Source organism: Neofelis nebulosa, chromosome 8 (genome assembly GCF_028018385.1).
Source record: "Neofelis nebulosa isolate mNeoNeb1 chromosome 8, mNeoNeb1.pri, whole genome shotgun sequence".
Lineage (NCBI taxonomy): Eukaryota > Metazoa > Chordata > Mammalia > Carnivora > Felidae > Neofelis > Neofelis nebulosa.
Window position 1 is genome coordinate 25,102,900 of NC_080789.1, and position 27,782 is coordinate 25,130,681.

Below are 27,782 nucleotides of genomic sequence, written 5' to 3' on the forward strand. Positions count from 1 at the left end.
AGGAACACGGTGTTTATAGGCTGCCCTCGATGGAGAACACAGAAGCCAGGGCAGGGAGAAATCCGGGACCCTGAGAGAGAGGCCAGCAGGAGGGCACCTGGGACCCCCAGCGTGGGAGAAGCCGGGCCTTTCCGCCAGCAGGGCTGTACCCCGGCTGGACGGGCCTCTCGCCTCCCTGCATCCCCCTCTCCCACCCCTCTCTCGGCTGCGAAAACCCACAGGAACCCCGTGCGGCCCTCGATAAATATTTGTCCAACGTGTGGATGAGTTAAGGCAAGGGAAGGGGCGTGTTTTGAAAGTCCAGCAGTGTCCTCCCCGCCGACCACAGCTAGGAAGTCCCTCCCAGATAAAACCGTCCCCACCAGCCTCCTGCCCAGGCAGAGGAGCAGGCGGCCTGGTGGCAGGGCCTCCTTAGGGTCGCGCGGAGCCATGCCCAGGTACACGGTGCACGTGCGCGGGGAATGGCTGGCCGTGCCCTGCCGGGACGCGCAGCTCACGGTGGGCTGGCTGGGCCGCGAGGCCATCAGGAGGTACGTCAAGAATAAGCCGGACAACGGCGGCTTCGCCTCGGTGGACGACGTGCGCTTCCTCGTGCGCCGATGCAAAGGCCTGGGCCTCCTGGACGACGAGGACCCGCTTCAGGTGGCCCTGGAGGACAACGAGTTCGTGGAAGTGGGTGAGTGGCCGGAGGGCGGCGGCATCCCTGGGAAGGAGGTCCTGGTGTCCTCTCTGCCCTCCGTGGGTGGGGCGGGGGGGGGGGGGGGGAGGGGGTCGTGCTGTCTCTTAGGTTCCAACAATAACCTGGAGAGGGCAGGATTCTCATCCCCCTTTTACCACGAGGCAGCAGACCCAGAAATGAGGTGGCTTACCTAGAGTCGAGCGCTAGGAAGTAGCAAAGGCAACATCTGAATGAATGCCTCTGCAGGTACAGAATCATTTTGAAGATCCTTCTGCCCTTCAAAAGCACCTCAGCGGACTGGAGGCCAGTGGCCTAAGCGGTTCGGATTTAATACAAAATACAGCTGGGGGTGAGGATGGGGGTGGGGGTGGGCGTTAGATCTTGAACTTCCGTGTAAACCCCGGTCCACGCCTGACACCTGCCTCTCTGCATTTCGCCGTCGTTTGTAAAGATGCTGGGAGCACTTGAAGGCCTCTGAAGTGGTTTTAAAGCAGCCATTTCTATAGAAGTCAGAGGCAGTGGAAGAGCCCTTTCTTGGTTTACCAGCAACAATGCGCGTCTCCTTTGCCATCTGTAAGGAGCCTGTCTCGCATTCTTGTTTCAGTTATAGAAGGGGATGCCATGTCTCCCGACTTCATTCCATCACAACCAGAAGGAGTTTACCTGTATCCTTTCCTGCAGGCCGGTGGGTCTGCGCTGGGGGGCTGCCCCTGCCGGTGATGGGGTGGGGGCTTTCTCACGCTACCCAGTGTTTTCCTTTACCTGGCTTCAGATACAGCAAATACCGGGAGCCTGAAAAGGTAAACTTCCAGCCGCTGTTCATAAAGAAAATTAAGTCCCCCTCACTTAAGGAGGGGTGGAGCCAGCAAAATTTTTGAGTGAACACTGTCAGGACGGGGCTTTATCCTGCTCGGTGGAGTAGGCAAATGCATTAACTATGCTCTTCCATTGCTAGCCTTCTTTACTCAGCCTCCTCTTGAGCAAGTGGTCGTTTGAACTAGGACATGCATGTGTCAGAGCAAGGGTAAAATCTCTCGAGTGTCAAAATGTAGTTTTGCTTGAGGCTTCCCTACGCTCTTGTTCAAGTGCCAAGCTGCTCGAGCTCATGGAAGTTCCCTTCTTTTGTGCAGTACATCGCCTTAGATGGGGACAGCCTGACCACAGAGGATCTGGTCAACTTGGGAAAAGGACACTACAAAATAAAGGTATGGGGGAGGGCAGGGGAAGGATGTCCTCTGACCTCTTTCACTGCGTATGGAAGTTTTCAACATGCTCTGCTTTGACCAATGTTTTCCTAGCTCACCCCAACTGCGGAAAAGAAGGTGCAAAAATCCAGGGAAGTCATAGATAGCATCATAAAAGAAAAAACTGGTATTGTTTTCTCTTTGTGTCCTACAATTCTTTTTATTAACAGAACAAAACGGCCTGCATCTAATTGTACAATGTCTGTTTTTTTTTTGTTGTAGTTGTTTACGGTATCACTACAGGTTTTGGGAAATTTGCCAGAACTATAATTCCTGTCAATAAGCTAGAGTAAGTCTGATTCCCACCCTCCTTAGCAAACACAAGCATTCACATGCCACCTGTCCCCATCTTTGAGACTTCTTTCAACAAGAGAAATAATTAACATTTGCCCCAATTTACAGATGAGGAGGATAAGTCTCCTGTTAACTTGTATACGAGTTGGCTTTGAAAACACAGGCTTGCTGGTTTCTTACATTGCATCACGCTGCCTTATTCTGCCTCTCCAAAGATTCAACTGTTCTTTCCTTCATTTTCCCAGCTGAGGAAACGTTTTCACTGCAAGGTATCTAAGAGGGTTTTTTCCTTTTCTCTTCCAGAGAGCTGCAGGTCAACCTAGTACGTTCACATTCTTCAGGTAAATCATCCCAAACAGAGTGAGGCATCCTGTAACAGCCACGAATAGCTAATGCATTCCAGGAACTAGTGCCAATTCTGCTTCAGGGGAGGAGGGGAAAGAGGAAAGCATCAGACAAGACCACCTTTCAGCTGAATCTGAGAAAAAGGAATGGACCAGGTGGAGAGAAGGGGTTGGGGCAGGAGCAGCTATGCTATCATGTCAAGAGTGGTGTATTTTTTTTTTTTAACGTTTATTTATTTTTGAGACAGAGAGAGACAGAGCATGAATGGGGGAGGGTCAGAGAGAGAGGGAGACACAGAATCTGAAACAGGCTCCAGGCTCTGAGCAGTCAGCACAGAGCCCGACGCGGGGCTCGAACTCACATACCATGAGATAGTGACCTGAGCCGAAGTCAGACGCTTAACCGACTGAGCCACCCAGGCGCCCCAAGAGTGGTGTATTTAGGGAACGAAATTAAGGCTGGAACTCAGGGAATGAGTTGGTCAGGATGAGGTGAGATGTCAAGAATCCAGTCCCACCTGATTGCAAGGGAGCTTGTGCTGAGGAGTCTGGATGCTATTCTAAGGGTGTTGGGGAGGGTGGGGCTCACTGAAGCATTCTAGGAAAGAGAACTAAGAAGGCAAAACTGGAGCTTCTCCTTTTTCTAGAAGATGGGACTTTAACAAACAGGACAATCAGGAAGGAGAGCAGTGCAAATGCGTCTTGACTGAGTCAAGTCTCTTCTTGACGGTGGTAGGAGACTGGACTGAAATGGAAAAAGATTTGAGAGATGGAGGTAGAAAAGATTTCTAGAAGAAAACATTAATTCCGTTTTGCAGGTGTTGGGAAACCACTAATCCCTGAGAGATGTCGGATGCTCCTGGCTTTAAGGATCAATGTCTTAGCCAAAGGATACAGTGGCATTTCCCTGGAGACCCTCAAGCAAGTTATCGAAGTATTTAATGGTAATGCCATGGATCCCCAGACTGACCCTCCCCTGAGGCTGGGCATATACCACAGGTAGACTTGGTTGATGGCAGGGTGACGACTAACAGAGACAAGATGACATAGAATAATGGAGACAAATGGAAATGGGCTTGGTGAGAAGGAGACTACCTGAGGGGACAGGGGTGGGGACAGAGATGCTTACTCCTGTGTACCTTCAACTCACACTTCATCACCCTTCACTTAGTATTTGGTATCTTTAAGTCTGGAACAAACCCCTCAAGTCTGGCCCAAAGCTCAGAACTGGAAAGAACTTTTAATTCAGCGATGCCCAGATGTGGTTGGAGAAGTTGCATCAAATCATCTGGGAAACACAGTGATTCCTGGATGTCCATCCCAAAGACCAATTCAGTAGTTCTGCTTAGTGCCCGGGAATCTGACATCTTAATGCTCCCCAGATAGTGGAATACCCAGACTTAAATAACTGAAACTTAACTTCTTGCAAAGATAAAACAGAAGCATCAAAGAGATCAAAGACTTGCTTCTGGACCAGGAAGCCATCTCGTGCCAGGATACAATGCAGTTCAGCTCTTTGGAGCTTACTTCTCAGGGTAGAAAAACTCCAATGTGGAGACAAGATTTGAAATGCTTAGGAGGCCACCGTCCCTTCTCACAGATAAAGATGAACATCATAGATCAGCGCAGGCTCGGGAAACTCTTTGGGGTGAAGGTATATGGGGTATCTATGGGTAGACATGGCTGTGCTGAGCAGACCAGTAGTGATTCCACCACCTGTCCCTCCTCCCACCCTGGTCTTCCCTACAATCGCAGATAGTACATCTCTGGTTGTAAACCTACCTATGCTTTATAGGTCAGTCTAGGACCCCCCTGGGTCCCTAGAGTTCTGAGAATTCCCTAGGTGAACTATGATCTGGAAGCTGGCCTGTGGATGGCATTGCTTCATGCCACTAACCTTATCTACAGATGGAAAACACACTGCTATAGGAGTCTGAGTTTACTTTAGAAAGAACAGGACTTTTTTTTTTTTTTTTTTTAACTGAGAATTTCCTCCAAAACAGTACATGTCTGTTTATAAGTGGTGGTGAGGTAGTAGGCTGGGTGCCTAGGAATCTGGGCAAAAGTAGAAACAGAGACTATGCTGTCTATGCTTACCTCCTCAGAGAACCCCTGTGAATACTTTGGTGTGCCTTATCCTTCTAGAACATTTTATAATTCTTTTCTAATGTTAAAATTTACATGTTTCCAAACATTCTCCAATAGTGTTTTATTCCCCCAATAGCTTTTAATGACTGCACACACTCTTTGGTTATATGAGAGTCTCTTAATTCTTTTTTTAAAATTTTTTAATGTTTATTTTTACAAGAGAGTGAGAAAGCACGCACAGGGGAAGAGCAGAGAGAGAGGGTGACACAGAATCCGAAGCAGGCTCCAGGCTCTGAGCTGTCAGCACAGAGCCCATGAACCATGAGATCATGACCTGAGCCAAAGTCAGATGCTTAACCAACTGAGCCACCCAAAAGTCTCTTAATTCTATGTTGACATCATTTCTAACTTTTTGTTCTTTGAAGCAAGGCTGTAATGAACAACAGCTAACTCCTGATCTTTAAGATACATTGTTACAATTCCTAAAAATTTCTAGGTCTGATTAGGACACGCACAGTAAAAGCAAAGGGGCAGAGGACCAAGGAGGAGGAAAAACTTAAAGGAATAGATAATCCTTATGGGGATATGGGTTTCAGATCACCTTTCTTCCATGCAGCCTGATCTGTATTAGTCCCCTATGTACCGTGTCCCCCAACCAGCTTCACACAGCAAATCTGAGCATGTTCTGGCTAAAATCTGTAATGTCCCTAGGAAAGAGTCTAAACTTAAAAAAAAAAAAAAAAAGTTTCATATGCTGTACCTTTCATCCTTATGCTTTATCCATTCCATAAATGGAAGCTTGTACCTCCCACTCCCCTTCACCCATTTTGCTCCATGCCCCCACCCCCATCAACCATCAGTTTATTCTCTGTATTTATGAGTCTGTTTCTACTTTTTTTTATTTTGTTTTTTAGATTCCACGTGTAAGTGAACTGGTATTTGTCTCTGTCTCACTACTTTCATTTAGCATAATACCCACTAAGTCCATCTACATTGTCACGAATGGCAAGATCTCATTATTTGCTATGGCTGAGTAGTATCTCATCGTATATAAATACTACCTCTCCTTTACCCATTCATCTAGCAATGGACATTTGGGCTGCTTCCGTGTCTTGGCTATTGTAAATAATGCTGCAATTAACATAGGAGGGGCATATGTCTTTTCAAGTTAGTGTTTTCATTTTCTTTGGGTAAATAGCTGATAGTACAATTACTGTATTATGTGGTAGTTCTGTTTCTAATCTTTTGAGGAGATTCCATACATTGTCTGCAGGGGCTGCGCCACTAGTCGTACACAAAGTTTCTCTTTTCTCCACATCCTCACCGATACTTGTTGTTTCTTGAGTTTTTTATTATAGCCATTCTGCCAGGTGTGAGGTGATAGCTCACTGTGGTTTTGATTTTCATTTTCCTTATGGTTAGTAATGCTGAGTATCTTTTTATGTGTCTGTCAGCCTTCTGTATGTCTTCTTTAAAAAAAAAAAATGGCTATTCAGAGCCTCTGCCCACTTTTTAACTGGATTATCTGGTTTTTCTGATGTTGAGTTCTGTAAGTTGTTTGTACATTTTGGGTATTAACTCCTTATCAGATATATCATTTGCAAACATCGCACAGTCGGTAGGTTGCTTTTGCATTTTGTCGATGGTTTCCTTCATTGCGTAAGACTTCTAATTTTGGTATAGTCCCAGTAGTTTATTTTTGCTTTTGCTTCCCTTTCCTGAGGAACCATATCTTAAAAAATGTTGCTAAGGCCAGTATCAAAGTGATTACTGCCTATGTTTTCCTTCTAGGAGTTTTATGGTTTCGGGTCTCACATTTAGGCCTTTAGTCCATTTCACGTTCAGTTTTGGGTGTGGTGTGAGGAAGTGGACTAGTTTTCCCAGCATCAGACAAGCCTGTCTTCCCCGCCATGTATCCTTCTCTCCTTTGCCATTGATTTATTGACCATATAGGCATAGATTTATTGCCGGGCTGTCTAGTCTTTCCGTTGATCTGTTTGTCTGTTTCTGTGACAGTGCCACACCATTGTGATTACTACAGCTGTGAAGTGTATCTTGAAATCTGAGATTGTGATAGCCCCAGCTTTGTTCTTCCTTCTCAAGGTTGCTTTGGCTATTTGGAGTCTTCTGTGGTTCCATACAAATTTTAGGACTCTGTGTTCCAGTTCTGTGAAAAACGCCATTGGTGTTTTGATAGGAATTGCCCTGAACCTGTAGATTGCTTTGGCAGAATGGACGTTTTAACAATATGAATTCTTCCGCTCCACGAGCACAAAATGTCATACCGTTTGTGTTGGCTTCCATTTCTTTCATCAATGTTTTATAATTTTCAGAGTACAGATGTTTATAGTCTAAACTTAAAGCAGCTTATAAGGGAAGGAAGGCTTTTTGTTATTGGGAAGGTGCTCTCTCCCACCCACCCTTATTCCCCTCTGCCTTTTTTTTAATAGCAGTGCAGCCAGGTTCATTAAGCATTAGTTGTGCTCCAGGAACTGTCTTTCCCCAGGTATTTGTGCCATAAAGTGATACTACATCCTATTGGGAGAGGTTGGTCTCGCTGGCAAAGTGAAGAGAGCCACAAGTAACTGGTGCCTACTTCTCTCCCAGCCTCCTGCCTGCCCTACGTTCCAGAGAAAGGAACGGTTGGTGCCAGTGGAGACCTTGCGCCACTCTCTCATCTTGCTCTTGGGCTAATTGGAGAAGGGAAGATGTGGTCTCCAAAGAGTGGCTGGGCTGATGCTAAATACGTAAGACTTTAATAACTTACATTCTGCAGTAATCTCCCTAGGCTGGGCACCGGCTGCACTTACATACTTTATAGCACTGAATCCCTACAGCAACCCCATGAGGGAGCCACCATTAGTCAAACTAGGTAAGGCTTTTAGCTTCCATACTTTACTATTGGCCCTTTGGACTTGGTCACCTTGGTGAAAAGGTACAGCAGTCAGTGTTAATCCCAGCATTTTATTCTGCAGCCAAAAATCTTCCAGTGTCTATCCCGGAGGCCACACACTGTTGCAAATTTATTTAGTTGCTGGTCTCACAGTATAGCGCTGTGGATCATAGTACCTGCTGTATGGCCTCTGGAAAGCAGGCTCCATTTTCCTCCAAGCTTCCACCCCAATGGCTAATCAGATGGGCTTGCTTTTGGTAAAGCTTTAATGTTTTCCTCATCCGTCTCCAAATTCCATCAGAGCAGCCCAAAGAGCTATTTGAGGTGTCATCCCAGGTCAATTGCTGAGAGGTTCCCCAATGAAGGGGCAGAGGACCCAGGGGAAGGAAGAAGTTAAGGGAACAGATAATCTTTAGGAGGGTACAGGTTCCAAATCACCTTTCTTCCCTAAAGCCTGATCTTTATTTCTCTGTACAATGTTTTCCCAGCCACCATCACACAGCAAATTCAAGCGTGTCCTGGCTAAAGCCTGTAATGCTTCCCATTGTCCTTAGAATAAAGTCTAAATTTAGACTGGTTTATAAGAGTCTCGTTGGTCTAATCCCTCCCACTAAGTTCTACATTACAGAAACTGGGGGTTCCTTACAGCTGGGATATGCTGTGCCCAGGACAGAGGGACCAGCTCGTGCTCATTGTACTCTTATTCACTCACTCCTGTTCCTCCCTCTGATAAGTCCTCTGGGAAACTTCCATCTCTGCTCCCCTGGTTCTTTTCCCTCCAAATGCTATTTGCCCTTCCTTTGTGCTATCCTACCTACTTCCTGCCTCCTAGGGCATTTCACATACTCTTACTCTGTAAACATGTACTCAGGAAGCAGCAGAAGAAAAAGTGAGTCAGTAACGTGGAAACTGAACACAAAGGACCTAAAACCCAAAATTCGGGGTTACTTCTGTAGACACTAACGCCCCTGATTTAAGTACAAAAATTATGTGAAATATAAGTCTGCTTTCAGATTAAAGAACAGAACTAGAGAATAGACCAGAGGGGGATGAACAGAACCAGTTTATGAGGTCTGCTCTTTTATAAGACAGATCTTTAGTCTTTAAGGATATTTTATTGATTCCTTATAAAATTAGAAAAAGGCTAGTATTTCATTTGATACCCATTTTTATCTTTTTAATCATTCTGCAGGTCTTGGAGGCTCATGGATTGAAACCAGTTGTTCTGAAACCAAAAGAGGTAAGGAGATTCAAGGAAAATGGATTCGTTTTAACAAGTTTTTATTTATATACTATTTTCACTCTTAATGTCGGTCTCACTGATTTCTTAAAGTAAATGTGGCTTTCATGTTTGTTAAAAGTTTGTCACTGAAGAAAGGACTCGTCCATAAGCATTCAGAAGATTCTGCCCGCCACAAATGTTTAGGGGTTCTCTTACTTAATTCAAACTTCAAATCGGGATCTCTAAGGATCCTTAACAGATGCTATAAGTCAAGATTCCTCAGGGTGCTCTCAGCCAAGAGTCTTGGGCCAGAAATGTTTTAGGATGTCCTGTCCACAATGATGACAAGTTAAAGAAGAAATGCTGCATAATTAGGAGCTAAAGATTTTATATGCAGCTACACTGGACGTTCATTGTTGTCTTGAGAATGGGGATACTTAACATGTACTCCACTTGCCAGGTTTATACTAGCAATTTTAGGATAGCACTTAATCCTCAAGTGCTTAAATAAGCCTTACTGCCTTGCACTTTAGAAAACATAAATAAATGTCCTTCAGCTGACGGGTTAACTTTTCTCTTAGGGATGCAAAAGATACGAAATCAACTTGTACATAGGTTACAATAAATGTAGCAAGGAACTTCTCTCTTTCTTTCCAAAGGGTCTGGCACTCATCAACGGGACACAGATGATCACCTCCCTGGGCTGCGAAGCTGTGGAGAGAGCCAGTGCTATTGCACGTCAGGCTGACATCGTGGCAGCCCTGACCCTTGAGGTGCTGAAAGGCACCACCAAAGCCTTCGATACTGGTCAGCATGGTTCTTCCATTTGGTTGCTATTCAGTCATTCAGAGCTGGTTGGGTGGGCTGGTCCAGGTCTTTAAACATGAGTGGTGGGGATGCGTGGTAGGGGAAAAAGAGAAAACCCAAGGGCCTATGGCATACACAATACTGCCACAGCTTCATCTAAGTTATGCCATGCTTGATCCTTGGAATGACCACGTTTTACAGATGCTGACTCTAGAATTCACCCAGCGTTCTGGATCACCCAGGCCGAACTCCCGTCAAACTGTGCACTGTCTTAGGAATCTGTTCACAGGGTTTTAGAAGTAGAGTAGGATTAAAGTTGGTCTGCATTAGAAAATTGAGAGAGAAAAACCATAGAAGTTGTAGTTTACCTGGAAGGTAATGAATTTGAAAGACTCCCTACCATTCTATGTAGTAGGACAGAAATCTGCCTAAAATTGATGTAAAACTGTCTAAAATTGGCCACTGTGGAGGTTCCTTCCGTTAGGAGCCTAAATCCTAAATTAGGGTAGGCCCAAGGTCTTGAGTTGAATTCCCAGGGGGCTTAACACATAGTTTGCACTCGGATATTTAAAGTAGAAAGAGTACAGTCAAAGGAAAAGCTTGTTTTTGGAGTTGAGGTTCTAACTGTGAGTGGTGGTAAGAACCCCTGGGATTTTGAAGGCTTGTGTCAGCACCATGGATGGTCCTGAACCATCACCAATGGTAGTTTATGCTAATGGAAGAAGTGCTCAGACTTGTTCTCCATCAATTCTAGACATCCATGCTGTCCGCCCTCATCGTGGGCAAGTTGAAGTGGCTTTTCGGTTTCGGTCACTCTTGGACTCGGATCACCACCCTTCTGAAATAGCAGGTCTGGGGATGTTTTTGTGAGCGAGCTTATTTGGTTTTATGTTTTGTGGGAAAAAATTGATAACTTTGAAAAAATTGCTATCCCTTCCACCTCTTCCACAGAAAGTCACAGGTTCTGTGATCGTGTTCAGGACGCATATACCTTGCGCTGCTGTCCACAGGTAAACAAACAAAAAGCCTTTTCTTTTTTTCCCAATTCAGGGAGGGGTGAAAAGAAAAAGAGGTAAGTGTTAAAAAGTCATGTAATGGTCCAAATTATAATCCAAATTTCTTTACTGCCTCTGTTAAAAATTATGTGTGTCATACTTCCCTTTGTCCAATTATTTTAGTTTCTATTCTATATATTAAGCTGTTTGTTTCCTTTTGAAGTGCTTTGCTCAATTCCCTTGTACAGAAGCACATGAGACAACTTGCTCTGTTGGTTTAGTGCCGTAACTTTTTAAAATTCTTAGTGATAACATCATCCTAACCGGTTAATGGAAGTTTACTGGTTCTCCCTTCTAGATATAGCAAGAACCAGCTTTCAGAGATGTTTGCAGGAAAGTCTAATCAAAATTAAGTGCACATCATGGTTGTACTTTATCTTCATTTAATAAGCAGATATAAACCACCATAAATAAATCTGTGAGGCTTAACTTTAGACTAAAACAACGCAGAAGACCTGAGTGGGCATGAGGCATCCAGTATTGCAGATGTTATAACTCATTTGTGAATGGCAATTAGTTGAGTAAGAAATTAACACACAACTCAAGAATGAAACAATATTTGATCTGGTGCCAGATTCTGTAGTGTAATAGGGTCCTCCCTAGAATAAATACCCTACTTCCTTTAACTCATCAAGTTCTATTCTAGCTAGTTGATCAAAAACATCTATGGAAAATCACTAAATTAGCCCTACAGTACAAATAAATCCCAGTTTAAAACATCCTTGCTATTCGGGGTGCCTGGGTGGCTCAGTTGGTTAGTGTGCAACTCTTGATTTCGGCTCAGGTCATGATCTCATGGTTCATGAATTCAAGCCCCGCATCAGGCTCTGCACTGACAGTGTGGAGCCTGCTTGACATTCTCATTCTCTCTCTGACCCTCCCCTGCTCATGCTCGCTTGCTCTCTCTCTCTCTCTCTTTCTCTCTCTGCCTCAAAATAAATAAATAAACATTAAAAAAAACATCTTGCTATTCTAATAAGAGTATCAGACTCTGTGTGACAGACACCATTATCAGTGTTTTCAATGTATTAACTCATTTAATCTTGTATTTTAGGTCCATGGTGTGGTGAATGACACAATAGCGTTTGTGAAGAACATCATTACCACAGAACTTAATAGTGCAACAGACAATCCTGTATCTTTTGACTGCTTACTAAACTGTAGTTATAGAAATCAAGCTAGTAATTTTTAGATATGCTAAAGCGATCCTTTTGTGTAGATGCAGCCCTTCTTTCCTTCATGGTGTGGTTATCTTAGAGCCATCTTGTTTTTGCTATGGAATATTCTTTGAGGGTATAGTTCCCCCAGACGTTGATGTGATCACTCGGGAGTTACACTGGCAAAGTTGTCACAGAGGTACCCAGTACTGCCTTTGAAGACCACCCAACCCTTAGGAATATATGCCTTCCTATCCCATGTCGGCCTCAGTTCTTAATACGGGACAAAGTGCTGAGTTAGCAACCCTGGAAGTAGCTCACAGCTTAGCTTAGCAGACAGGTTTCGCAACAGCTGTGAAAGATTCATCACAAGACCCTTTTAGTGTGGTTTCTCTGACAAGTTTACTTCAGGATGTGTGTTTTATGTCCTCTCAGATTGTTTTACAGTTAAGTCAAACCCACACTAAGTAATCCTCAACTCACTCACCTCAACATACTTCACCCCCCAAAATGGACTAGAATTTTCATGAAGTCTATGCAGTCTGTCTCATCTGTCAGTTCTTGTCAGTTCTGGCACTGTGAGGAAAGGCATCCTTTCTACACTTAGATAATTTAGACCTGAAAGGGTATCTTATAGAGTAAAACAAAACAAAATAAAACAAAACAAAATGAAAAAAACAAAGAAAGATTTGCCATTAAATTATTGGATATGGGAGAGGGATAATTCCTTACTAAATTCTTACACTACCACTTGCCCCAGCAAAAGTTTCAGCCAACAGTCTTTTCCTTTCTCAATTAAAGATTCTTAATTATTGATGAAATTCCAATAAGGCCATATTTGAGAGTTCTCCTACAATGGTGGTGTTACTTGAAAGAATAGTCTTCTGAATTTTCCTGTTGTAGATATAGAGCACCTATTACATAGTTGCTAGATGTTATGGGAACTAAATTCGAATTGCTATAATCTGATAGCCGGCAACCAAATTTGGAACAACTGGAGAACAACAGAACACGCTTAAGTTTTAAATAGGTGCAGATATTACTTGCTATAAGGATTCAGAGAATGGAGAGAAGACTAAGGCCTGTGACTGGGGGTGGCTTGGTACAGAAGAGCCAGCATTGGGCCTAATAGGCTCACGGATATATGTACAGAAAAGAGTAACTCCAAACTTGACTAAGTTAGTGTAATACGTGCATCTCCAGTTCCTTGGAAGTCAGAACCTGTCTCAGAGTTCCTAGTTCATAGATAATATTCTCTAGTCCAGGAGGTGAAAATTAGCTGTTTGGAATCTGCAAGGAGGATCTGTTACTGCCTTTTGTCTGAGTGCCTGTTGATCCAAGTGAAGTGCATGATACAAAGGAATGATCCTTGAGGGCATTGATATGCAGGGAGTCTAAGCTGCCTCCTACTTAGATTGGTTTGCAACAGCCTATTGGCTGCCATATGCTGTGAATGCTGGCATAGGATCACTGAGTAGAGAGTTTGAAAACGTTCCCAGGATTGATTGTTCCAGACAATTTGGTGGTTGCTCATCAACAGTCTTCATTCAGCAAATTCTTCTACGGAGCACAAGCTCACATTGCCCCCTGCCAAAAAGAGTTTGCTTTTAAACTGGCGTCCCAGTCTCTGTTCTTCGTTTCAGATATAGACCGTTTTGAGGGAAAGTACTAACCGCTAAAATTACTATGGTTGTGGTGCTTGAGAATCTCTAATCTCAGGGGAAAAAAATTGATGTTTCATGTTTTCTTGGCCCCCCGTTGGGTGTACATGATTCATCTCTAAGGTTTGGGATATTTGTTTTGTTTTTTCGGGTTTTTGTCCCTTTATGTCAACAACTGCTTGTAGAGAGAATCTCCTTCCCTCCACCCATATTTGTACAAGGGCTATCAGTGTTACAAATTAGTGGGTTGGGAAAAGAGTCACATAGGTATCCCCTGCTTCTTGAAAGTCTGCATTACAGACCTACGTTAGTACTTGTTTTCACGGACTGAAAGAAATCTGAAGCGGTAACAGCAGTATCACCGAGCTCCTTCCCTGGGAACTATACTCAGCATCTCAGCATCAGGCTGCCAGGGCTTTGAACTGTGTGAGCATCTGTGCTTTATCTTAATTTATTTTGTGCATCCATTAGCAAGATGTGTCCTCTGGTATCAGAAGACTAAAAGAGGTGATTTTGAGGGTCTGGGAATGCTCAAAAATTTTCCATGTAAATTAATGGTAAGCACTTCTTCCCTTTATGCCATTTCGGTTTAGAAAAGATTATCATAGGAACGCTCTACTTTCGGATGGTGGGGGAGACCTCCACTTGCAGTGATCAGCAAATGTTATATTCAAGCCTTAACCTGTTTTGAAAGATGGTATTTGCCAGTAGGGGAGAGACTATTTCTGGAGGAAACTTCCATGGTGAATACCCAGCCAAAGTAAGCTTTTTAGAATTGCTCCTGACCCTGAAAGCATATTCCAATTTAGGCTCAATTCAACTGAATTGAGTCACTCTTTCTAGGCCCTGGACTATTTGGCCATTGGAGTTCATGAGCTTGCTGCTATTAGTGAAAGAAGAATCGAAAGGCTCTGTAACCCCTCCCTCAGCGAGCTGCCTGCCTTCCTGGTTGCTGAGGGTGGTCTGAACTCGGGATTCATGATTGCACATTGTACAGCTGCAGCCCTCGGTAAGAACACTGCCCACTTCTCAGGACGCGAGCCCGTCCTTTTTATCTGAAAGTTTCAAATTTTGTCCTTGAATGAGGTTTTTCCCCACCTCATTTGCATCCTACCTGTCTCAATACAAATGCAGAAGGAAGCCTGACATATTTTAGGAAAAAAAAAAAAAAAAAAATATATATATATATATATATATATATATATATATATATATAATAAAATCTAAACAAAGTTGAAGTAAAACAGAATAATACCCCAATGAGTTTGTAAATAATGAGGTTTCCACAATTTCTCTGTAGGAAGCAATTTAACGTCACATACGAATGGCATGTTTGTAGCTTTTTCCCTAATCGCAATTTGGGGACTATCAGAAGGAAAAAGACAAAGATATCCATAAATAAGGTGAAACATGAATGGACCTGGATGATTAAACATTGGATACATTTCATTAGATATACTGACCTCTAAGAACATAAAGATGTGATTACAATATGCAAAAATGCTTATAAGAAGCAAGATGCCCTCTATGAGAACTGAGGTTCAGTGTCACTGATTTCCGAATTAAAACTTTAAGTAACACATCAGAACAAGGCCTGGAACAAAGGACCTGCTAAGGACTTAATTTATATTTACTCACTTCACGGTCACAACAATACCGTGAGGCAAGGCACTATCATTACCCCCATTGCATAGATGAATACCGGATGATCTGGGAAGTTAGGTGACTTACCCAACATTGAACGGCTCGCAAGGGGAACTGAATTCAAACCCAGGCATTTTTGTCCTCAAATCTATGCTCTCACTTCAATTAATGCAGATCTCATTTTAATGAGTATATAATCCTAATATGGCTGCCAAATTTAACAAATAGAAATGCAGGATGTCCAGTTAAACTTGAATTATTTGGGACATGCTTATACTAAAAAGTTATTTGTTTTTTATCTGAAATTCAAAGTTAATTGAGCATTCTGTATTTTTTCTGGCAAACCTACCCATGAGGCAGGAGATCACATGGGCACACAAGAGCAGAGACTCTGGGTCCAAATCCCAGCTCTGCCATTTACCAGGAGTGTGATATGGAGCAAGTTTCTTAATCCTATTGACCCTCCGTTTACTCCTCTATAAAATGGGGGTGATAAATTTACCTAATGGGGCTAATTTGAGAGTTAAATGAATTAATGCATATAAAGCCTTAGAACTATGCCCGGCATGTCTCTAAGCAGTAAGTAAATATTAGTTGCTATTAGGATTACTCCTAACCCTTTCCTCACCAAAGCCTCACATGGAAACTCAATAAAACCAACAGAGACCCTGAATTCATGATGTCCTCTGCCGAGGATCTTCTGTTTGCTCACTTAACCCCCTTATGAAAATACTTCCTTAAAGGATAGCAACTTCTCACATTAACATAGGGAGGTTGTGGTTGATTTCTAGAAAATATTAGGGACTTCAGAAAGCTTCGTTTGAATGTGTTTGGCTTCCCTAAACTGCCTATTGAAGTTGCTCAACTTGCTTTCTTTATAATGAAATGGGTTGTTTTCTTTTGGGGGGACATGTAACTTCTCTTTCTGAATGAGACTCACTACAGCCTGCTTATCCATCTAATGGCAGGTGAAGGGTCACAGGACCTGGGCCTTGCAGTGCTGAAACCTGGCAAGTCCTGGGCAGACCAGGACGAGTTGACCACCCTAGTTCATGTAGCTAGATTACCTCAGGACCCCTTATGGCACAGAAAACAACTGAAGTCTCACTCAGCCACTCTCAGGGTCAAAAATGTAGGGAAGAAAACGCTCTGAGTTTGGCCTTCCCTGGCTTCTGGAGCTGGGGAGGAGCTCTGGAATCTAGGTCCTCCATATTTAACATGTTGTCTTCGAGCCAAAATTCCAGCCACCACCTGGGAGCTTATCAGAATCTCAGGCCACGCAAAACTCAACATTTGCGTTCTGACAAGATGGAGCGAGTCATATGCACAATAAAGTTTGGGAGACACCAATCCAGGCCATCACTAGGATTTCCCCAGCCTCCCCAAGTTATCTCTGGCAGTCATGAAGCCTGTGCTTAACCCACTGCCTCCACTTATATAATCACTGAACAGTCTGAACTGAAAAATATCCTTGCTCAAGATCTGGGGTCCAGTCTCCATCCCCAAACACCACCCTGAATTCTAAGGCCTCCTCTGGTGATAGTACCAGTCAATTGTTCTTGAGTACTTAGAAAAGACCATCACATCTTTTTTTTCCTAGTCTCCCTAGCATGCTAAATGTTTCCTGTGTTTTCAACTGGGCTTTGTACTATTAGGGTTCCCATCTGGTCGTATCTCAGAATTCATTATTGGCTCCAAGTCCTTCTCACTTTGATACAAACCCAACCTGCTTCCATTTCCCAAAATAATTTTGGACCATCTGGTGCTTGGATAACAACCGAGAGCTCCTGGAGGGGCTCCTCCATGACGTTGGTCATGGGGAGAAGCCAACATGGCCATTTTTCCTATTAGAAGCATATTTAACTTGCACGGCCTCTTGCAGTTTCTGAGAACAAGGCTCTGTGCCACCCCTCGTCGGTGGACTCTCTCTCCACCAGCGCGGCTACAGAGGACCATGTCTCCATGGGAGGATGGGCAGCAAGGAAGGCACTTCGGGTCATCGAGCACGTGGAGCAAGGTAAACCCAGCCAGTCTGGGATGGCAAGCCTCTCTGATTAACTTCTACATCTGTGAGCCTCAAAACAGGCAGCATCAGCATCACCTGGGAACTTGTGAGAAAGGCAGACTCTTAGGCACCACCCCCTCAACACCTGCTAAAGTAGAAACTCTAGGGGAGAGAGCAGAACAATCTGGTTTAAGTCTTCCAGGTGATTCTGATGCTCGCTGAAAATTAAGAACCACACCTGCTGACCTATCAGGTTTATTGGTTGGCTGTATTTTTCAAACAATTTAAAACATATTCAGAAGTAGAAAGATTAGTACCATGAGCCCTCATTTATACCTCACTGTGACTCAACAGCACATTTGCTTCATTTTTTCTTTTACTTTTCTCAAGTTATTTTCAAGCAAATCCCATCACATTATTTTCTTCCTGCATTTTTATCTACCATGATGCCATTATCACATCCAACAAAATCAACAAGTCTTGGGGTCACTGATAAGTCCATATTCAAAATTTCGCAATTATCTCAATGCCCTTACAGTGGGTTTTTTTCAAATCTAGATTTAAGGCCCACATTTTAAATTTGGTGTGTTAAAGGCTTTAAGCTTCTTTTTATCTAGAACAGTCCCCTCTCCCTTTTTTTTCTTCATGCCATGGACTAGATTAAAAAAAAACAAAAAACAAACAAAAAAACAAAAAAACAGGTCAGTCTTCTGTTAGAAACTGACATTCTGGATTTATCTGTTGGCTCCCTTATGGCATTACTTTTAACTTGTTCTCTAGCCCTTGCATTCCCTGTATACTGCGGTTGTTCCTAAAGACTTGACAAGATTCAGATCCAAACCTTCTGGCAGATACTTCTAGGGTGGAACTGCGTTAGGCCAACCTCTCTCTGCCTTCTAAATTACTGCTTGTTTTGTTTACTGTTTTCTAAGTTTATGTATGTATATATGTATGTATGTATTTAGAGAGAGAGAGAGAGAGAGAGAGAGATTGCACAGGAGCAGGGAAGGGGCAGAGAAAGAGGGAGACAGAGAATCCCAAGCAGGCTTCTCACTGTCAGCACAGAGCCTGACACAGGGCTTGAAACCACCAACTGCGAGATGATGACCTGAGCTGAAACCAAGAGTCAGACACCCAACCAACAGAGTCACCCAGGCACCCCTTGTTTAGCTTTTTAATTTTTTTTAACGTTTATTTTTTGAGAGAGAGAGAGAGAGACAGAGCAGAGCGCAAGCAGGGGAGGGGCAGAGAGAGAGGGAGACACAGAATCCAAAGCAGGCTCCAGGCTCTGAGGTGTCAGCCCAGAGCCGGATGCGGGGCTCGAACTCACAAACTGTGAGATCATGACCCGAGCAGAAGTGGGAGGCTTAACCGACTGAGCCACTCAGGCGCCCCCTTGTTTTGTTTTGTTTTGTTTTGTTTTGTTTAAAGGAATTGCCTTCCTTTAAGCATTGTTATCTAAGCTCCTAAGTTTTCGCAGCTGTATTGGAAGCAGTTGGCTGACAAGAGTATCACTACAGTAATTCCCACCTTATCCACGGAGGAAACGTTCCAGGACCCCTTGTGGATGCCCAACACCACGAGTAGTACCAAGTCCTACGTATACCATGTTTTTTCCTATACACACATACCTATGATAAAGTTTAATTTATAAGTTAGGCACAGTAAGAGATAAGCAAGAACAATAAAATAGAACAATTATAACAATATATTGAAATAAAAGTTATGTGAATGTGAACTCTCTCAAAATACCTGACTGTACTCACCCTTTCTTGTGACTATGAGAGAGGACAAAACACCTACAGACGAGATGAAGTGAGGTGAATGTCGCAGGCGTTGTGACGTAGCGTCAGGCTCCTATTGACCTGATGATTCGCCAGAAAGAGGAACCTGACAAATCATCAGGCTCACCTGCTTCCACACGGTGGTTGATTGCAGGCCACCAAAACTGTGGAAAGCGAAACAGCGGATAAGCAAACACTACGGTATTTTAAGATAAATGTGGGAGAGCTGAGTATTCTTGTTAACAGCTGTTTTGAGATATAATTTACATACCATACAATCACCCATTTAAATTGCACACTTGAGTTGTTATTAGTATATTCACAGAGTTGTGCCATCACCACCACAAATTTTAGAACATTTTCATCACCTCAGAAAGAAACCTCGTACCGTTTACCTATCCCTCTCCTATTGTCCCACCCTGTCCCCGGGCTTAGGCACCCACTGATGTACTTTTCTCTCTCTATGGATTTGCCTATTCTGGACGTTTCATGTAAGTGTCATACAATATATGGCCTTTTGTATCTGGCTTCTTTCAGTCAGCATAATGTGTTCAGGGTTCCTCCATGGTGTAGCATGTATCAGTACGTCATTCCTTTTTATGGCCACACATTCCCTTTTATGGATTTAACACATTTTGTTTATCCATTCATCGGTTGAGAGATATTTGGGTTTTGTCTGCCTTTTGGCTGATACGAATAATGCTACTATAGACATTTGTGTACAAGTTTTTATGAAGACATATATTTTCATTTCTCTAGAGTGGAATTGCTGAGTCATATGGTGACTGACCTCCATCTTTTTGAGGAACTGCCAGACTATTTTCCAAAGTGGCTGCACCATGTTACATTCCTATCTGCAGTGTTTGAGAGTTCTGATTCTCCCACATCCTCACCAACACTGGTTATTAACTGCCTACCGGAGTGTGTTCCTAATGTTCATTCTTGAGATGGTCTCCCCATTAAACATGTGGCTCTGGCCAGAAGGTTAAGGGGACACCCTTATCAGACTCTTATCCAGATCGGATCTTCGAGCCAGTTCTTCAGCAAATTAACCTTACTGTCAAAAGACACCAAATCAAGGCCCCATCATCTCCTTTTGATTGAGATCTCCTTGTTTTAACTACAGTTCTTCCATAGTCACCACATACAATAACCCGGGTGAACTTCTTAAAATGTAATTTTGATCACACCATGTTCCTGCTCAAATTTGCCAAGTTTCCTCATCGTACTCAAAACGAAACCCAGCCCCCTTCCTGTAGCCTACCAGGATCATGTGTGATCTGGCTTCTGGCTCTCACTCGTACCTGTCTCCATTCCATTCGATACCCTGGAGCCACAGTGTTATTCTTGTACCTGCCAGTACCTCAGCACCTGTGTCCTCACTGGTCTCTCTGCCTGCAACATTGTTCCCCAAGGACTTCACATGGTTCACTTCTTCACTCTCTTTGTAGCTGTGCAGATTTCACCTCAGATGCCATCCCTGTCCACCCCAGCTCAACTTCTTAAAATTTCCAATACCTTACATATGAAGTGAGGGGACTAGACTAGAAGATGTAAAGTTTCTTCCAGGTCCAAAATAGATTCATTTATTTCATCCTCTCCTATTGTGACTTGTCTGTACTCACCAGAGTTTGTGATGCAATTCATAAATTCTAAGACGAAAAGTCAAATATTTTCAATATTCCATTTCAGTTAACCACTTAAATGGTTTGATCAACGTTACGCTTCTAAACTATTTTTTCTTGGCAAATAATGGAATCCAAATGTAGAGAAACTTAGATGTCAATATTCAAAGCCAATCACAAGGTATGGTACATTTAATAAGTTCTTAGCTAGGAAAAACCTGTGTAAGGATTGTTTTATCAAGAAGCCGAAAGTTGGCAAAGTACCAATTTCTAGGATTGCATTTAAAAAATTTTTTTTAATGTTTATTTATTTTTGTAAGAGAGAAAGACAGAGCAGGACCAGGAGAAGGGCAGAGAGAGAGGGAAACACAGAATCTGAAGCAGGCTCCAGGCTCTGAGCTGTCAGCACAGAGCCCAATGCGGGGCTTGAACTCAAACCGTGAGATCAGGACTTGAGCCCAAGTTGGGATGCTTAACCGACTGAGCCACCCACGCGCCCCTAGAATTTCAGTTTTAATGGGCCTGGGAGCCTTTGAGTTTGAAGGTTTGAAATGAGCACTACAGAATTAGTCCCAGCACAACAAAAAACTCATTTGCTCATTCGCTGGCTCCTTCAATCCTTTGATGAAAGTCTATTGCCAGGTATTTCAAACCAAAAGAAATAGCAAGACTAAAAACAAATTGAAATTTATGCAAAGGTGGAAATAGGACAAAGATATCATCCATCTTGATCAGGTAAAGTAAGAAGTGGGGGACTAAGACATTTAGCTGGATAGTGTTCTCCTTCTTAACATTAAACATACAGCCAATAGGTTAGAAAAGCAAATTTAAGATGGTAACCAAACACCAAGGCAGCTTTATTCTACCACTAGACAGAGAACCGACTATCTCTTAGTTGGCTAGCAGTGTCGACTTCCTCGTGAGTTATATCCCCTCAGCACGAAGTCAGGCTTTAATCATCCCTCCACCTTTCTTATTGTAGTGCTGGCCATCGAACTTCTGGCAGCCTGCCAGGGCATAGAGTTTCTACGCCCCCTGAGAACAACTACTCCTCTGGAAAAAGTATATGACCTGGTGCGCTCTGTTGTAAGGTAAAGTCAAACAGGTCCCTGGAGATGCCATCATTTCAGATCTGTGAACCCTGGCAGTGGTGAATGTTTGGCTGATGGTTTGATGTACTTTCTCTGTAGGCCCTGGATAAAAGATCGCTTCATGGCCCCAGACATTGAGGCAGCGCACAGGCTGCTCCTGGAACAGAAGGCAAGTTGGCCACTTGGCTTATTTCTTAGTTTTGGGTCATTATGGGAAAGCAAAGTGGGAGTAGAGAGTGAAGAAATATTGTCTTATTCTTTTGTTTCTCGTCTATGCCTTGGATGTGAACAAAAAGGAACTTGGGAAACTTCTTGTGCAACTTTAAAAAGCTGTCTGATAACCGCTTAAGTGTCCTGTGTTGCACCCAAACATTAAATATCTAATGATTAGAAACTGAAATGATTTTAAATGGAGTTTGGGACAGGTATTCATCGGGAGAAAAAATGAGATGAGAGTTTCATGGATCCCCTTCACCAAGAGCGTTCTCTTTCATTCAAAAGTATGTTTTCTGTGATGCTATCACCACCACCTCCAACTGGTCCAATGATTAAATAGACCCGAAGAGAAAACGAAGTCCCAGGTTTTTACTTCAAAGGTCTATAGGTCTGTCTAGTGCCGTGGGGTGTCCTACCCTATCATCACCCTGATTGAGGTACTACAGGTTCTCTTTACTGCTTATTTCCTCTGGTTTCATTGACTAGAGATTTCTCTGATAGGGACAGATGCCTCATAGGCTGACTCGTTTTTTAAATATATTTTTTAAAGTTCTTTAAGCCTTTTGTAATAATTTGTGAGTATCATGTTCTCTAGAATTTCTTGATTTCCCCTGGAACCATTGCTCTGTTCTTGGGGAATGATTTTTCCTTTTGATCTTCACATCTGTCATTTCTAAGTGTGCCCTACACCCTTTGAGGGGACGCCCCTTGCTTGCTGCCAACTTTGGTGCACATCGAGAGGTAGATGAGAGAGGTTGGCCTTTTTTTATTAATTGAAATATAACTGACATATAACATATTCATTTCGGGAGTACAAATTAATGACTTAATATTTGTATATATTGCAAAATGATCACCACAATAAATCTAGTTAACATCTGTCACCATACATAGTTATAATTTCTTCTTGTGATGAGAACTTTTAAGATTTAATCTCTGAGTAACTTTAAAATATACAATACAGTATTATTAACTATAGTCATCATGTTGTGTATCCCCAAGATTTATTTATTTTATAATTGGAGGTTTGTGCCTTTTGACCCCCTTTATCCATATCGCTCACCCTCCAACCCTCCCCCCCAACCTCTAGCAGCCACCAATCTATTCCCTCTATCTATGAACTCAGTTTTTGCCATTGTGGTTGCTATTTATATTCCACACATAAGTGAGATCATACAGTATTTGTCTTTCTGTGACTCATTTCATTTAGTATACTGCCCTCACGGTCTATCCATGTTATCACAAATGCCAGGAGTTCCTTCTTTTTTATGGATGATCAACACACACACACACACACACACACATACATACATACCACATTGTCTCTATCCATTCATCTGTTACTGAAAACCAAGTTCAGCTGTCCATCGCTTGAAAGGCCAATACTCAAGAGATGAGTTTTGATTAGAAAGGAATATGAGTTTTATTCAGGAGGCCAGCTACCTGGGGAGAAATAGACTCTTGTCCAAAAGCCAACTCCCAGGTTTCTGCCTAGCACAGAGGTATTTAAAGGGAGTTAAACAGTTAAGAGAATGCAGTGGTCTATGACATTTCTTACTTACATGCAGACTCAATGATGTCAGCTACAGAGTTATCTCAGTATTTAGAGGTTGTGGAAGAAGTTCCAGTTTCTTGATGCCCAGGGGAGTGGGGGAGCTGCAAGGAGGTCTGGTTTCTTGGTACCCAGAGGTTGTGCAAGAGTACTTTGTTCTTTTTTTTTTTTAATATTTTTTTAATGTTTATTTATTTTGAGAGAGAGAGAGAGAGAGAGAGAGAGCGACAGAGCGAGAGCAGGGGCGGGGCAGGTACAGAGGGGGACGCAGAATCCGAAGCAGGCTCCAGGCTCTGAGCTGTCAGCACAGAGCGCATTGCGGGGCTCGAACTCACGAAGTGTGAGATCATGACCTGAGCTGAAGTCAGACGCCCAACTGACTGAGCCACCCAGGCTCCCCAAGAGTACTTTGTTCTTTCTGCAAAGGAGGGCAAGATCCACAGATGACCAAAGGGAGGTCAATAATCACTGTGTGATCTTAAAAAAGAAAAACATTTTGCTAAAACATTGCTGGGCTAGTTGGAAAGCCAAGGTGGCTCCAAACATACTTGCTGGCCTCTGCAGGCGGGGAAAGTTCTTGGTCCTTCATCCCCCAAGGCCAGTGGTCGGCAAATCTCAAAAGAAACAAATTAATTCTGTTATAGATCAAGGGCCTTAGGTGGGCAAGCAAGAAGTGTGTTACCTTAACTCAAGTTAACTCTTAAGACTGGGTGGAGTTGTTATACATCTGTCTGTAGACACTTAGGTTGCTTCCATGTCTTGGCTATTTGCAAATAACGCTGCAATTAAACCTGGAGATGCACGTATCTTTTCGAGGAAGTTAGCCTTTGAAAGAATATATTTTTTAAGGTAATACAAAAGAACAGGAAATCCTCCTTGGTTGTTGGCAGCAAGCTGATAAAAAGCAGTTGTAAACCAAAAACAGGACCTTAACGTGAGAAGACATGATGCTTGAAAGAGAATAGGTTGGTGGGTGGAGGTATAAACAAGGGTCTGAAGCACGCTTCTCAAACTGTGATGTGCGTGTGAATCTCCTGGGGATCTTGTTCCAGATGCTGCTGCTGCTGCTCCACAGGTCACACTCTGAGTAGCAAGGGTGTAAGGAATAGAGCACACACGGCACGGAAATCTGGCAAATGAGGAAATCCACCTCCTTATTCAAAGTTTGTTTTAGAAAACACACGGTCATCGTTTGAGCAACTTTCTTTAATGCTGTCCACACTGAATTCTCTAGGCTTTGTGTGTTTGTTAGCTTGTTTTGCTTCAGAAGAGTAAGCAGCTGAAAACCTTCATGGTAACTCCAGAAAGGTTTCAGACTAGCTTTGCGCAGTGGCAGTATCGTAGCCAATGAGGTTTATCCGAGGTGTGATTATTGCTAATAGAAAGGTTTCACACTTTGTATTTTAAAATCTGTTAATGCAACCAAAGAGCAGTTGACGCAGATCGTATGTCAAATGGCTTAGAACAAAAGCAAGGAAACAGCCGCTACGTGTCTAGTCAGCGATAGACGTTTTGGTCCTACGAGGTTGATGTTCCATGGCATGTGAGAACAGTGTCCTCAACAATTTGACTTTGTTTTGTCCTTCTCAGGTTTGGGAAGTAGCTGCACCATACATAGAAAAATACAGAATGGAACATATTCCAGAATCCAGACCAGTTTCTCCAACGGCCTTTTCACTGGAATTCCTACATAAGAATTTCATCAAAATCCCAGAGTCTGGGGATCTTTAATGGGCTTTGTCATGGATTAGCAGATCAGATGGTACTTTAACAGCAAGCAGTATTATGCTGAGGAAAAGACCTGAGAACTTCCCTGGGTAGATCAACCCATTATTTTATTCCGTTCTTCTAAAACCTACTTTGGTTAGGCTGGTGACTGTATTAGTTGCTGACTGTAGCGCCTTGTTCTTGTTGACTTGGTTTGAGACACGGCAGCTGTTTTCAGATTATAGTTTTCTTTCTTTCTTAACAGTATCAACAGGCCACAGGCCACTTAACATTATTTGAACTCAAACTGTTCAAATGGTATCTGGAAACAGATTGATGGTATTCTTTTCCAAATGCATTAGACTTTTGTAAATCTTTTTTGTTTGTTTGTTTGACAGACTCTCCACTAGATAACTTTGATCGAATTACACTATAATATGATGGGTGTTCTTTAATAGGCCTTGATAAACAACTTGTTTTGAAGTCATAATTTGTCCTTAAGCTTCTCTTTCTTCTATTGATTGAATCATAGTCTAGTCAAGAGGTCAACAAGAGGTTTTGTGCAAAGGAGCTGAGGAATGAATAAAGAGATTGCCATTGGAGTGGCCCTTAGTGATATTTATCAAATATCACTATATATCTCAAAAAAAATCTTAGATGCTTAAACTGGAGTTAGAGGTTAATATTACTACTTTCTTCCTATGTGTTAGTACTGTACTCACATTCCTATAGTAACCCTTTGTTAAGGAACGTCCTGTCTCACAAATCAGGAATTTTATGTTCAAAGTTAGACAACCCCTTCTCTGTAATGGTAATCATTAAAATGAGGAACTATTGATAAAGGTCGATGGGGCCTTGGATGTGTTACCCAGTCTGTTTTTTCCTCAAAAAATAAGATAAGGGATCTTTTGGGAAGGCTTAAGTATAATCATCTGGATGAAGGATGGGTCAGATGACCTCTTGGCTTCCCAAGGTTAAGATCTTTGGGAAGATCTTAACCTTCCATTTTGCATCCATTTGTGCAAATATGTGCAAGGCACCCCAAGCGCAGGAGTCTGAAACCGTGGCTCTAAAAACCACAGGAGGCCAGGGAAAGAACAGACACACTTGCCAGCTTGGCTACTTGATTAAAGCCTAAAATGGGTCCAACAGTACCTTTCACAATAGAGTTTTCACTTTTTAGATTGCACCTGTCCATAGGAAAGGCAGAGACAGAAGTGAAAACTGTTGCCTACAGCAATTCAGTGACCAAAAAAATGTGCCGAGAACCTGTTTACTGAAATGTTGTTCTTGGCGTTGTTGTTTTAACATGCACGAGTAAGGTTTATTCATTCTTAGCCACTAACTGCAGCGGAGCCAGTATACCCAGCAGTCTGATGATGGCTCTTCACTCCAGTTTGGAGAGGGCTGGATTCCCACGAGCCACTTTCGTCTGCTGGGGCACTTTGTTATGGAGTTTTTGATACAGCTCTGTTAGCAACTGATTATCACACGCCTCCAAGAGAGTACAAGGTAAACACAGAATAAACTCAGTCTCAATTGACTTATGTTGTCACTACATTCTTAGATTTTTATAACAAAGTTTAGCACCTCTTTGGGGAAAGCCTATTCTAACTGCAGTTAATCGAGTTTCTGAAAGATTTCATCAATGAATGTTAACACAAAGTGTCTTTAGAAAGTGTAATTGATTCCTTATCCTTTCTCTTTCTCCCTGAGTAGCAGCAAGAGTTAATGGTACTGTGACTTCCTCCCCAGCAGGTCATCTGAGCTGCTTCACCTGTTGTCTCAGGGCAGCCAGAGCCCTGGGGCTTTTATGCCTCTACTTTGCCATACTTGCTAGTGTCCTTTCAGCCAAAGCAAGTCACATTCTCAAGCCCAAGTCAATGTGGAAGAATAATAGTCAATGGCATGGGCGTGTGATGTGCAGAACATTACTGTAACAATTTACCACTATACATGAAATCAAAAACATAACCTGAACAATTCAAGACACTTTTCATTACTACGTTAAACTTGAGTCTCATTTCTGGATCTGGTTCCTGGATTATTATATTTTGATTAAACCTTCTAATTATGAATAGCATCATTTTGCATTTGGGGTGTTACTTTAGTTGAAGATATTAATTTATTAAATGTAAACGTTAAAAATATACCCAAAAAACAAAGCCAGGAAAAGAGTTGGAAGAAACGTGTTTCAGCGTACAGCATAGGCCTGGTGAGTCCACAAGATACCACATTTCCTTTGCTTGGTGATTAGTTCAAGAAATGGCTGAGGTTGCATTTGGGCCAATGAGACAGAGACAAGTTTTATTGGGGGCCTTGAGAAAGCATTCTCTCCTGAGAGCCACAGCAGTCAGGCTTTCTCATCTACCTATTTGACTTAAATGAGGAGGAAGCATAGAACACCTAGGCCTGTTGACAGCCAGTCCAACCCACTGGGGAATCTGGCCTTGGGGTAACGCCAACACGGGATGACAAAGCAGAGAGGGAAGGAAGGAATCTGGGTCTTCAATGTTAAGGAGCTGCTGAAAAAAGCAGTCCTGGAGCCTGTCCTTCAGGTGAATTTCCAAAGGTGATCTAATATACTTCCTTATTTTATAAGCCAATTTTCATCCGATCTTGAAATCTGTAGCTGTTAAGCATCTTCCCTACCTCAGCTACTATTTCTGAGGTGCTGTGCTGGGGCTAAGGTACATCAATATTACATGTAGTCC

General features: G+C 42.7%; 1 protein-coding gene and 1 pseudogene across 1 annotated transcript; both read left to right on the forward strand.

Moving 5' to 3' along the window:
• Window positions 1–27,151, forward strand: HAL (histidine ammonia-lyase). The gene is made up of 20 exons (XM_058741722.1): window positions 1–676; window positions 1,284–1,344; window positions 1,452–1,479; window positions 1,810–1,884; window positions 1,978–2,050; window positions 2,146–2,212; window positions 2,521–2,558; window positions 3,380–3,505; window positions 7,257–7,396; window positions 8,735–8,782; window positions 9,424–9,571; window positions 10,326–10,421; window positions 10,523–10,581; window positions 11,681–11,761; window positions 14,139–14,204; window positions 14,288–14,453; window positions 16,971–17,105; window positions 21,485–21,593; window positions 21,693–21,762; window positions 24,952–27,151. The coding sequence occupies exons 1-20, from the start codon at window positions 430–432 to the stop codon at window positions 25,090–25,092; spliced, it is 1,974 nt and encodes a 657-aa protein (XP_058597705.1). The 5' UTR covers window positions 1–429; the 3' UTR covers window positions 25,093–27,151.
• On the forward strand, window positions 24,680–24,797 carry LOC131484113 (U4 spliceosomal RNA; annotated as a pseudogene).
• Window positions 27,152–27,782: the final 631 nt, after the last annotated feature.

Bases quoted from the DNA above. Each gene is read 5' to 3' on its own strand.
- HAL (XM_058741722.1), top strand. From the start codon at position 430: ATGCCCAGGTACACGGTGCACGTGCGCGGGGAATGGCTGGCCGTGCCC. The intron at 1,480-1,809 runs GTAAACTTCCAG...TCTTTTGTGCAG, and splicing joins AATACCGGGAGCCTGAAAAG to TACATCGCCTTAGATGGGGA. The intron at 21,594-21,692 runs GTAAAGTCAAAC...CTTTCTCTGTAG, and splicing joins CTGGTGCGCTCTGTTGTAAG to GCCCTGGATAAAAGATCGCT.